Source organism: Sarcophilus harrisii, chromosome 1 (assembly GCF_902635505.1).
Source record: "Sarcophilus harrisii chromosome 1, mSarHar1.11, whole genome shotgun sequence".
Classification (NCBI taxonomy): Eukaryota; Metazoa; Chordata; class Mammalia; order Dasyuromorphia; family Dasyuridae; genus Sarcophilus; species Sarcophilus harrisii.
In genome coordinates, this window is record NC_045426.1 from 25,177,074 (window position 1) to 25,189,894 (window position 12,821).

The 12,821-nt window shown below is 35.0% G+C and overlaps 1 protein-coding gene across 1 annotated transcript in view; it reads right to left on the minus strand.

Annotated features, from left to right (window-relative positions):
- Window positions 1–322: 322 nt before the first annotated feature.
- Window positions 323–12,821, minus strand: part of LOC100927149 (cadherin-related family member 3) — a 98,131-nt gene continuing 85,632 nt past the window's right edge. Inside the window, exons 14-19 of the mRNA XM_012543546.2 lie at window positions 11,986–12,230; window positions 6,739–6,938; window positions 5,342–5,361; window positions 5,201–5,265; window positions 3,853–3,901; window positions 323–702 (exon numbers count right to left, since the gene is read on the minus strand). Coding sequence (XP_012399000.1) covers window positions 563–702; window positions 3,853–3,901; window positions 5,201–5,265; window positions 5,342–5,361; window positions 6,739–6,938; window positions 11,986–12,230 — 719 coding nt within the window. The 3' untranslated portion in view covers window positions 323–562. The remainder of the gene's footprint in view (window positions 703–3,852; window positions 3,902–5,200; window positions 5,266–5,341; window positions 5,362–6,738; window positions 6,939–11,985; window positions 12,231–12,821) is intronic.

The following is a 12,821-nucleotide window of genomic DNA, read 5'->3' on the forward strand; positions in this document are numbered from 1 at the left end:
CTACAAATACGAATTAGGAAGCACAATAGTCTTGGTGGACTTTAAAACTTCATTTACTAAAACAAGATGTCACAGACTTCACTGATGGCAGTGACAGCCTTGATTGCAAAATCGCGTTTACAAGCCATTAATAAGTAAAGAGTTGGCAGGGCCATTTTGCATAGAGAACTATAAAAAGAAAATTAAAAGGCCAGATCAATTGAGCTTTTTAAAAAATCATTCATTTTGAATGATTACCAGTAACTGGAAGAAATCATTTCAAGTAGTTCTGCAGAAGGTTAAAAAAAAAAAAAAAAAAAAAGGCTGATTAAATGAGAAAAGAATTTGCTGCCATCAGGAAAATGCTTTTGGGGATTAAAACTCAGTCCTTTGGGTCTGTCCCCAGAGCTTAAATTTTGACTATTCATGTGCTAGAAGGCATGCAACTGTCCAAAATTTACATTTTGATTTTGGAGAACAGAGTTAAAAATACATGTAATTCCACTTAGCAAAAGACAGTGGTTAAAGCATTGAGAGGGATTCTGTAGATTTTTTGTAACATGTAAGATAGGATGTAGATATATCATCCCTGAATAGGCTCATCAATAGGGAGCATCTCTGAGATCGTTTGTACATTGGCCACCAGATCCTTTGGTGCTCTAGGCATCTTCTTCCATTTCCGAGCTCCTGACTTGCTGTTATATTCATATACAGCTCCTGTAACTGTAGGAGGAAAAGCATAGAACAGAGACAAAACAAGTAGTGAGTTGTTCCAAATTGGGCTCTGTATAAAAATGACAAACATTAAGAATAGACATTAAAGGACTTCATGGAAAGGCTCAAGATATCCTCTAAGGTAAAAAGCATCCCTAGGATGGAGCCTGGGAGATTTGAGCATCCCACTCATCCCGGAAAATAATGGCAAACTCAAAATACTGAGACACAAGGTTATCTATGAGACATAAAGCAAAAGGGACACAGCTGCTAGTTCTGAAAATGGACAGTTTCGAAATCTGTCCCAAAAGACAATTCATCTATTTTTGAGCCAGAAGGGATCTCAATAACCATCTAATCCATCAGAACCCACCCAACAAGTAGTTGTCCACTCTTTACCTGGAATAAACTTCTAGGAGGGAGAGTCTACCCTTTCTTGAGGCAGTCCATTTCAATTTAGAAAAGCAATTATTGTTAGAAAGCTTTCTCTGAAGTCACCTTCTTTACTTCTGGGGTGGGAAAGGCTATCCTTCTTTGGGTATAAAGTAAAATTTTAATCCACTGAATCAACTTTTATTGAAACAGCATTATAGGAAATACAAGATTTTGGAAAGACATCAAAACTCTTTTATTTTACAGATGAAGAAACTGAGGCCTCAGTAAGTAAAGTGATTTGCTTGAGAATATACAGTAATAAGCATCTCAGGCAGAATATAAACACACATCTTCTAACTCCAGAGCCAGGCACACCACAGCCATGTTATGTTACCCTCATTTTCAGATGAGAAAATTGAAAGAGTAACAAAGTAAATTGCTCAAGCTCACATAGACATAAAAATATATGATACAATGCAATACAAAATATAAAATATATATACAAATTGTCAGAGGGAAGATTTAAACCCAGGCCTAAAAAAACTCCAGGGCCATTTTTTTTTTCATTATACCATACTCCTAAACAGGCACAGTCCTTCATTCTCCAAATAAAGATTTTAAGGATAAATAGACAGAGTCATAAAGATGGCATATTGCTCTAGAAAGCGCACTGGGCTTGGCATTGGAGAGTCTGGATTCAAACCTGTGTGACCTTGAGCAATTGCCTTGAGAAGGCACTATTTCATTGCCATCTTTTTCTTCCAAGCTTCTATCACAAAGTTTAATAAATGCTTGTTGATCAATTGATCTGCAAATTTGAAAGCCTCAACTAGAGATTTCTAACCAATCATCCCCCACTAACTATCTCTAAATGTATGACCCTACAATAGAAGGTGAATACAACTTTGAAATTAGATGTGTCCCAGCTGAAAGGGACCTTTAATAACTTAATCTACCTACCTACCAATTATGAAGTGCCTAAGAGTGGTAACTACAGTGACAAAAATCACAGTTCCCTCCCAGCACACAAATCTATCCTCTAAGTCAATATTACCTGTTGGAAACTGAGTGGGCTTTTGAATTTTATAAATCAAACTCACCTCATCCTCATTCTAAAAATGCAGATCATGATATTCTTTAGCATAGACTTGACCAAGAGACTTTATTTCCTCCTCATCAAGCACAATTTGGTTCTGTCAGAATTGATATTTATGCAGGATAAAAGCTTTTAATTGTATCGTACCATTTGCACTACAATGAATTCATTAGATCAAGTGGAAACTATATGTTCATGAAAGAACCCAACATATGGACCTAGGTTCCACTCTCAGTTTTACTAACTAATTACCTCTGTGACCTTGAGTAAATTATGTCAATTCCCTAGGTGTTCATTGTCTCATTTATAAAATGAGGGGGCTGGATCACTTGACCTCTAAAGTTTCTCATAGCTCTAAATCTATACTCTAGTGAATGTGAGCATAGTTGCTTTATTATGTCATTTATATGGAGGCCCTGGGAAGTGTAATGGATAGAATACTGGACTTGGACCCATGAAGACCTGAGTTCAAACCCTGCTGCAGATACTAATTAGCTTCATGACTGTGGAAAATGAATCCCTCAGCTTCAGTTTGTTCATCTCTAAAATGAAGATAATAAAAGTACCTCTCTCTCAAGATTGTTAGAAGGATCAAATAATGTATGTAAAGCATTTTTGCAGAACATAAAGCTCTATAAAATTGTTACTGTTGATGTTGTTACTACTACATACTAACAAAAACCTAGTCTTAGTTAAAAATAAACAGAAATCAACCAATCAACACTTATTAATTACTTTTAAGTTCCAGAGACTATGCAGAACACTAAGGATACTGAAACAAAAATTCTGTAAGGAAGTTCCATTCAAACAGGTAAGACAATATTTAAAATTACATACAAAATATAAATCAAATGAAGACAAGGACTTTTGAATAAAAGGGCTTGAGCCACTGTGAGGTACCAGGAGAAGCCTCATAAAGAAGGTAAACTTTAGAAATGAATCTTGAAAGGAACCAGGGATTCACAGAGTAGAGGTTTAATGAGGGCACAGCATGGGGGACAGTTAGGAGAGAACATTATATATGAGGAATAAAGTATAGATAAGCAATGCGGGACCATATAGTATATGTAGAAAGGCTAGATATGTTATTATGGTCACACAAACTTTGGGGGCAGGAAAGGAAATCACTTTGGTAGGTCTATAGGAGATGGATGAGAAAAGGGAAAGACTTGAAGCAGAAAGAACAAAGAAACTTTGCAATAATTCATGTGAAATATGATGAGGGCCTGAACTAGGACAGAACTGGTGTGAGAGGAGAGAAAGAAAGAGACACATTGAAAGAAAAAAAATCAGATTTTACAACTGCTTGGATATGTAGAGTGTGGAAGTATGAGAAACTAAAAATCACACCATGGTGGAAAGATGGTGAATATGTCAGCAATTATAAGAAAGTTCAGAAGGATGACTTTTTTGTGAGAAGGGAGGAATATTGAGTTCTGTTCGGGGGAATTTGAAGGGCAAAAATAGAAGAGTGAAAAAGATTGGGAAGGAAAAGAGAGAGAAGAGCTATAGAAAGAGCTCTCAATTGAGCATAAAGATGGAGATACTTTTGTATAAAAAGTTGCTTGAATGATGCTAATCATAAAGTATAGCTGAACAGAGAATAACATAGTAAGACAAATATCTTAGTAATAGAATATATGTAAGAAAGGAGGGTCTGACCCCCAAAGACATCTGATGCATTGTACCTGGATCAATTGCTTCTCCATCAAACACTGTCTCATACACAGTTGTTTCCTTAGGAAAGAACAAATGAATACAAAAATATTAATTGTCATATGGGTGCAGAGTTGCTTGAAATCTTGGGGGAAAGGGAGTGGTGCAACTTCAATACTTCTAGAAGATGAATCGCTATCACTTATCTTTTCTTATTCTCCTGGGAAGTCTAAGGCTACTCCTGAGTAGTCAGAGAGGATAAGAACTTCCATGATAATGTTATTAAGTTAACCCAATTAAATAAATTAATAGTTAACCCAAACTTTCAGAAGGATAGCAAACTCTTAATAGAGACTTTCACTTCTGAATTTGTATCTCCAGCACTTAGCAATAGGAACCTATTAACTTCATGGTTACAGAAAACTCCTAGGTGAGGTAAATTCTTTTACTATTGCCAGCTGACATCTTCTTCTGCAATATACTATTTGAGAGCAGTCTGGAAAACTGAGAGATCACTTCCTTTACTCAGACTCACACAGCCAATATATCAGTGATAAAATCTGACCAGGTCTTCTTGGCTTCGATCTCCCATTTTATGCTACCTGGAATAAAGTAGGCATCTAAAAAATACTTCTTGAATCTGATCCAAATGATTCTAACATCAAATCCAAGTGATTTTACCATCAAAATCTTCATGTTTTCTGAATCACTTTTTTTAAATGCAATTTCATTTCCTTTGAGGGGGTTAACCTATTCCCATTTTAACATGGATTATTTACCAGATTAATTCAAGTGAAACACTAGGACCTTTAAAAAAAAAAAGAGAGAGATAGATTGAGTGATTTCTAATGAGGAAAAAGAGTGAGTAGGTTTCAGAGTACAAAATATTACTTTAAAGATAGTGGAGGAAAGCAGGAGTTTTGGAAAATTAGAGGGATTTAGGCAGCATGAAAATAAAAGGGAAGACACCAAGAGGGGAGAAAAAACACTGCACATATAAACCTCTTTTCCATCTCACTTCTGCTTTCCTTGTCTACTTGACACATTCTTCTTCTTACCTGCCTGAGATTGTGAATAATTTAAAATTCAAAATCTTTTATGAAGTATCATGAAAATTTTATCCATCCCTATAAGACTCCAAATTAGGGGATTTTCACTCCTATAAAAATCATTCTCTCTGTGATGGTACTTGGTCCTGGATTTAGCTCAGTGATTTCCCTAGTTGAAACTGAAATTATCTAATTCTATTCATATTAAATGGGGGAAAAGAGAGGAGAAGATAACTAAATAATCCTAGGATTTATCGATATGAAAAAGTGAGTGGGACAATAAAACACCATTACTTCTGTAATGGAATATGGTTCTCAGAATTGTACTCACAGTTACCACTTCAACTTTTTTCTGTCTACTTCCTGATACCATGTCATCATTGGTATTTTTGTTTCCTGTTGGGAAAGGAAAACCAATTAGATAGATAACAGAAAAGTAACTTCTAGACACCAATAGTAATGAGCAGCTTACCTGCTATGTACTTCTTTCCTCTGCAAAAAAAAAGAAAATTAGGGAAAAAAAATCAGGTTCATGACACCATTGCACAGCAAAATTCAAAGTTCATTTTCATAAAGCAGACAATGAATAGTAAGCATGGTTCCCCTCCATAGGGAAAAATATAATTTATGGAAGAAGCTCTGTCTGAATGTCAATTCTGTCTGTCCAAAAGATGAGCCCCTCAACACGTACATTTTCTTATTGGTCTAGACAGACTAACATTTAGCAACTATCATGGATAGTATCCTCCCATATATATTTGTGTATATTTGAAAAAAATTCTTTTCTAATTTTATTTTGGAAATCTTGGAAATTTGATAAGGCATTATGGAATGAGAGAATATTTGTAAAGCACCTAACACAGTGCCTGGCACATAATAGGTGTTATAAAATTATTATTATTATCATTATCATCATCATTCAGTGTGGAAAGTGGCAAGAGGAGTGACTCTGGAGTCATAAAACCAACATTTTAATTTCCCCTCTGATGCTTACTACTTGTGTGATCTTGGGCAAGGCATTTAATTTTCCTTGTCTCAGTTTCTTCATCTGTAAAATGAAATGTTTGGACTATTTAATTTCAGAGGTTTTTCCAGCTCTAGATTTATGGATCACTGAGATCTGCCACTCTGCTACTACGAGATAAAGGGTGTAGGAAAGATTTTTTTCATTAAAATTGATAAACATAATACTCTTTATTTGTAAAGTACCTTATCAAGAACCTTCCCATCCATCAATTCTCAGGTGTTCCTTACAATGAAGAGTATTAATTTTTAATGATGCCCAAAGAGTTTTAATTTTTGTGTCTTTTATTTTATCATTAAATAAGAGAAGTAAATTATTTTACCTATAATACCTCACATTCTTGCAATGAAGATCAAGGAAAAAATGTTTTTCAATTCAGTATCTATTAAGCTTTAAAGTACATGGCACAGTTATTATTCCCTTTTTTACAGATGATAAAAATGAGGCTTAGAAAGATGATCTGCCCATGGCTACATAAGTATTCATTTATAGAGCCACAAGTAAGCCACAAGTGACCCAAGGTCAGTGCTCTTCCCAGAAGGCAATCCAGTCTCTTAGATAGGGAACAATGGAGGTAGTTACATCTTTTCCATGCAGGAACTATACAGGGAACTGTAAGTTCTCTGACTTCTCTGCCTGCCCCCATTTATTCTTGTAAATTTAAATTTAAGGACTCGTGTCCAAACTGAGGACTAGAAGTATGGGTATAAATTTACTGTGCTCAAAGGAAAGTCCAAGCTCTCTACACTTCAGAGGCTCCCTTTATCATCAGAAGCCAAGGTGACATGCAAATATCCCTTCTAAAGATAATTTTTCATTCAGAAGTTAAATGAAAACACACTTACTTGCTTTTGGACTTCAAGAGTTCCTTGGTCAGTTTTTGGCACCTGGCTGTAATGTTGCTATATTTCACAAGCAGGTAACACGTCCAGGAAAGCAGTCCAGCCAGGAAAACTGCCATCAATGTAAAGATGAAAGGGATGTACCAGTCCTTGGGACTATATGTGTTTATAGAGGTGTATACAATGGTCACACCTTTCTTTTGCTGATAAATGACATAGCAAAAAACATAAAGCATTACTCAGTATTTTCAAAGAGTATTTTCTTACATATAATAGGATTAGTCTATATATATCCAACTAAATATAATGGTCTGTACTATATATATGTCTATATACCTTTATTTCACAGAATAACAGAATTTCAAAGTTGGAAAGAAACTCAGAGAGTTATCTTATCAAACTCATGCATAAAAAAGGAATCCTCACTACAGAAAGCCTGAAATGTGGGCACCTAGCATCTGTTTGTTTACTTCCAAACTGGGAAACCCACTACCTCCACAATCAGCCCTTTAGTTGTGCATAATTCTCATTGCAAACTTGGGAAGTTTTCTCTCATCAAGATTAAATTTTCTTCTTTGCAACTTGGATTCTTTCTTCCCGGTCCTACTTTCTGAGGCCAAACAGAATAAGTTTAACCCATAATTCATATCATATTGCTTCAACTACTTGAAGGTGACCATCATATTCCCACTGAGGCTTTTGTTATACAAGCTAAATAACCTTGGGTCTTTCCACCAATTCTCATATGGAACGAACTCAATGCCCTTTCCAAACTGTCATGGTCAAAACTAAATCCACATGTGATCTGACCAGTTCAATGGAGCTACCATCTTCTTGTTCCTAGATGCTATGTCTCTCTATAGTTTAGCTCAAGATGTCATTGACCTTTTTCTTTTTCTATTATTGTTATATTCACTTTTGATTATCATGCACTTAGTAATCTATTAAACCCTTTATATCTTTTCCAAACTGTTTTCTAACCATGTCTTCCCTGTCTTACTTTTTTGAAATTGTTTTTTGAGCCAAATGTAATATTTTACATTTATCTATGTAGTTTTACTCTAGGATCTCATTTTGTGGGAAGAAATCCTAACTAAACACAATTCTGGTAAGATTTACAGTTTATTTACATGAAAAAGGTTTCAAATATTACCAATATAACAATATGTTTTCCAATGACTAATCCTCCCTAAGTAGAAGAGCCCCATTACTAGGAGTCTGACCAGTTGATAATGAATTATTTGGCTATGGCAACCCATGAACCAAAGGAAAATATATTTAGGTTTTCAATCCTATGCATTCCTCTTCCACTTCTGTATTGATGTTGGTGAAGTGATGTAAATGCTCTCAAAAGGCACTGAGGATTAGAACATTTAGACCATCTCTAAGCATTACCATAGCAAGTGAAATAGAGATAGATATTGCTACTGAAATACATATATATACATTAATATATAATATACACACATATGTCATAATGAAAACCTAGTGTAATTGGGGAACCAGATAAGGTCAACCAAAAAGTCTGGTTATCTCAATCAATCAACAAGCATTTATTAAGCACCAACTATATATCAGGCACTGTTAAATAAAGAGATACAAAGAAAGGGGAAAAAACAACCCTCATCTCAAGGAGTTCACTGTCTAATGGGGAACACAACTTACAAATAACTATGTACAACAAACCAGATTTATGCAGGATACATTAGAAATAAGCAACAGAAAAAAGGGTGTTAACATTAAAGGGAATTGGGGAAAGTTTTTTGAAGAAGATAGAATTTTGTTTGAGAATTGAAGGAAGTCAAAAGATTTAGAGGAGGAGGAGAGAATTCAAGGATCTGGTTGAAGTACATGGAGTCACCAATGAAATATCTTGTTCAAGGAACAGCAAATATGATTGGTCTCATAGTATATAGTGAAGTATAAAATATGAGAAAACTGAAAAGGTAAGAGAGGTCCAGGACTGGGAAAAAATGTACATAGGAGGAATGAGAGCAAGTGAGAAGTCAAATATGATACCTAGATTGTGAGCTTGGGTGACTAAGAGATCATGGTAATCTCAACAATAATAAGGGAGCCAGGAAGAAGGCAGAGTTTTAAAGAAAAGATAATAAATACTGTGTAAGATAGATAGATGATAGATAGATAGATATAAAGAGAAGAAAGTCCAAGACAGAGAGCCCTGGGGGGATTGTAATAATTAGTGAACTTGACCTGGATAAAGATCCAGCAAGGAAGACAAATGAAGTGGCCACAAAAGTAGAAGAAAAAGCACAAGAGAGCAAGGTCCAATAACACAGAGAGAAATTGTACAGTGATTGACAGTGTAAAAACACTACAAAGAGGTCAAGAAGGATAAAAATTCAATTTTACAAATAAAAGATAATTGCTAACTCTGTTGAATGACATAGCCAGAAAATGGACTCCTTATTGTTGTCATTTTTCAGTCGTGTCTGACTCTTCATGACTCCATTTGGGATTTTCTTGGCAGAAATATTGGAGTGGTTTTCCATTTCCATTTCCAGCTCATTTTGTAGATGAGAAAAATGAAATTAACAGAATTAAATTACTTGTCCAGAATCAAGAGAAGAAAGGAAAGGAAGCATTGATATAGACAGATTTCGTAAAGAGTCAAAGCATTTAGCAAAGACTAGGAAAAGTATGAAATGACAGCTAGTAAGGAAGGATAGGGATTCTTGAGGATAGGAGAGATACAAATATTTCTAATCAGTAGGAAAGCAGTCAGTATATAGGAATTAAAGATACTGGGAAAGAAGGAATGTAAAAGAAAGCAACATGGTAGAGAAAATGGAATGGAGTGAGAGCACTTGTGCATGGAGAGGGGTTTGGCTTGGCAAAGAGAAGGGCTAAAAATGTATATATAATGTATATAAAAATGAAGATATTGATATAAGGTCTTTGAGTAATGTGAGATGAGGAGGATAGAAGAGATATCTTTCAGTGTTGTGCAATTGTTTTCAGTGAAATATGAGGCAAGATTCTGAGCAAGATCTATGCATTTCAAATAAGGATTGTCAAAATTTTTAAAAAATAAAAAGTGGAAACATATAGAACATAGTTAATCTCAGTCTTTAATGATTAAGAAAGTACTTCAAGCTCTTGCTTTGCCTCAAAATAATCATTAGGAATGCCAGTTCTTGATGTTCCACTAAAGTTTGCTGAATATCATCTGAGAGTTGACTTATTTATAATCAAATGTGATTTTAAAAAAATTAATGCCATTGACTATTTGGGCAAAAATGATCGCACTTGTTTTTCCTGGCCCCACTCTCACTCATATACTCTATTATCTGATCACAAATTAGCATTTTCTATCAGCTACATACATAACAATACAGAAAAGAGTCACTAAGAGTGGATGGGAGAATAAATGATTGAAAATAGAATTGGGGTAAGTACTGGAAATAGGTGGGTGAAAGTGCATTAAAAAAGTGGAATTCAGAACCCTTTGGGGGATGAATTTTACTTTGCAAAATGTTTCATATGAGAAAGCCGATGTTTCTTCAGCATTTCTTTTTGGGAGTCATAAGGCTGAGGTAACAAATGGTTACAGCAGTCCGGTGTAATGCTGGATTGAAGGTCAAAAGAAGACCCGGATTGGAACATCCACTACACTGTAGACATTTGTTATGAGACCATGGACAAATCCCATAAGCTTCTAAAACTCAGTTTCCTCATTTATAAACTGAGGGTCATAATACCTGAGATATCTTCTTCACAGGATTACAATGCAAGAAAGTATCCAAGGCATTTTCCTCTGCATGTCATTTAGAACTTCTATGCCCTGCTCCTAATTCTGGTCTTCTTATTTCCCTACACAAATCCTCCATTACAGTCAAGTTAAGGTACTCACTATTCTTCATGACCCCATTTGGACTTCTTGGCAAAGATGCTGGAATATTTGCCATTTCCTTCTCCAGCTTGTTTTACAGATGAGGAAACTGAGGCAAACACAATCAAGTGTCTTGTTTAGGGTCACGCAGCTAGGAAGAGTTTAAGACTAGTCTTCCTGACTCTAGGCTTAGCACTGTAATCACTTAGCCATCTAGCTGCCTCAGCTTCTATCCTGGAATTCAGTTACTATCATTAAAACCATACCTTTCCTGGTTTTCCCCAATTTTTAGTTCTCTCTCTCATACAAAATTACACATTTGGAGCTATAAGTCATCCCAAATCTTGTCCAGCCCCTTCACTTTACAGAAGTGAGGAAACTGAGATGCAAAGTGATTGCCCAAGGTCATGCAATTAGTAAAAGACAACAATGGAACTTGAACTCAGGTCCCTGATTCCAAATTCAAATTCTCTTTATGTTTACTTATCGATGCACACATTATATTCCTCCGTAAACTCTTTTACTCTTTTTAGTTCTTGTTAGCTCTTTGAGGACAGGTAGTATTTCATTTTTGTCTTTGTATCACCATCATTTAGCAGAATGTCTGAGATATAAAAAGTATTTATTATGTTTTTGTTGAATAGCATCGAATCCAATTTTAATTTATCATGTAAATCAATTATTGTTGCAAAAGACCCTAACAAAAATATAAGCAGAGATTATATATATAATTCTACACATATATGTGTGTATATGCATATATATATATATATATATATATATATATAAGTATACACTTAATAACAGAGATAGAGAAAGAGAATCTACCTATGTATAAAATGTCCATTTTATTATTAACTTTTACCTTGGGGGTTCTGATGCTTCCTCATATTCATTAAAATATTAAATTATTTTACTTTCATTAAATTATTTTGGGCATCTAGGTGACACAGTTGATAGAGCATTGGGCCCAGAGTCAGAGACTCATCTTTCCAAGTTCAAATCTGGCCTCAGTAGTGATGTGAGTCTCTTTTCACATCTATGAAATGATCTGGAGAAGGAAATGGTGAACTACTCCCATATCTTTGCCAAGATAACCTCAAATGGATTTTCAAAATCAGACATGACTGAAAAATAACTAAACAATAAATAAACTATTTTACCTCTCATGGTGTTTTCTTTGCAGTGCTTCTACAAATTTATCACATTCTGAAGTTCACTTTCGTCCCTTTTGTCCCCATCAACTCTTACCTGCTTAAGGGTGTGCACTATGTCTTAATCATCCCTATATAAGTGCATGTAGTAGCCACTTAAAAAATATTCGTTGAATGAATATGAATCCCTCTACAAAAGACCCTATTAAAGTCCCCCCAAAAATAAATTCTATAATACTTTACTTCAAAACTGGTGACTGGAGGAGCTGGTGTATTTTGTTTTGTCACAGAAATATCTATCATGACAGTCCCCGTTTGAGGATACACAACTTTGCCATGCTGCAAATTGTCATCAATAATGTGTACTACAAGATGATAGTGCTGTTGAAAATCTGCTCCAGACAGAAAGTTAAAGGGATTTGTCACAATTAACTTTGGAGTATTTGACCCCCGAGTGGGATCAAATCCAAAATGTTGATTCTCATTTCCTTAAAAAGAAAAAAAAAAACATTTAAAAATGATAATTGTCAAATAGCATATAAAATTAATCTTTTACCATTTCAGATTCCCCAGAAATACATGTGACCTTCATAGAATCACAGAATTTCAGTGATGGAAGGACGTCAGAGGCCATCTATTTCAACCTTAACTGAACAACAGTGCCCTCTGAAAACAGACCCCATAAATGGTCATCTAGGCTTGGTTTGAAGAGCCCCAATGAGGGGATACACATTATCTCTTCAACCAACTCATTATATTTTGGGACAGAAATAATTATTAAGAAGCTTTTCTTTACATCAAGTCTATGCTTCAAATTATTGCTTCTAGGTCTGTCTTCTGAGACCAAGTAAAATTAATCTATTATGTGTCAACTCTTAAAATACCTTAAGATAGCCACCATGTTTCCTTCCCAACTTAGGTTTTATTTTTCTCAGGTTAAAAATACTCAGCTCCTTTGAGTAATCCCCATATGAAATTAACTCAATCTATCTTAGTCTCCTTCAACTAGGTGCTCTCCAGCTTATTATCCTTCCTAAAATATGACATATGGGACTGACCATAATATAGGATATCTGCCC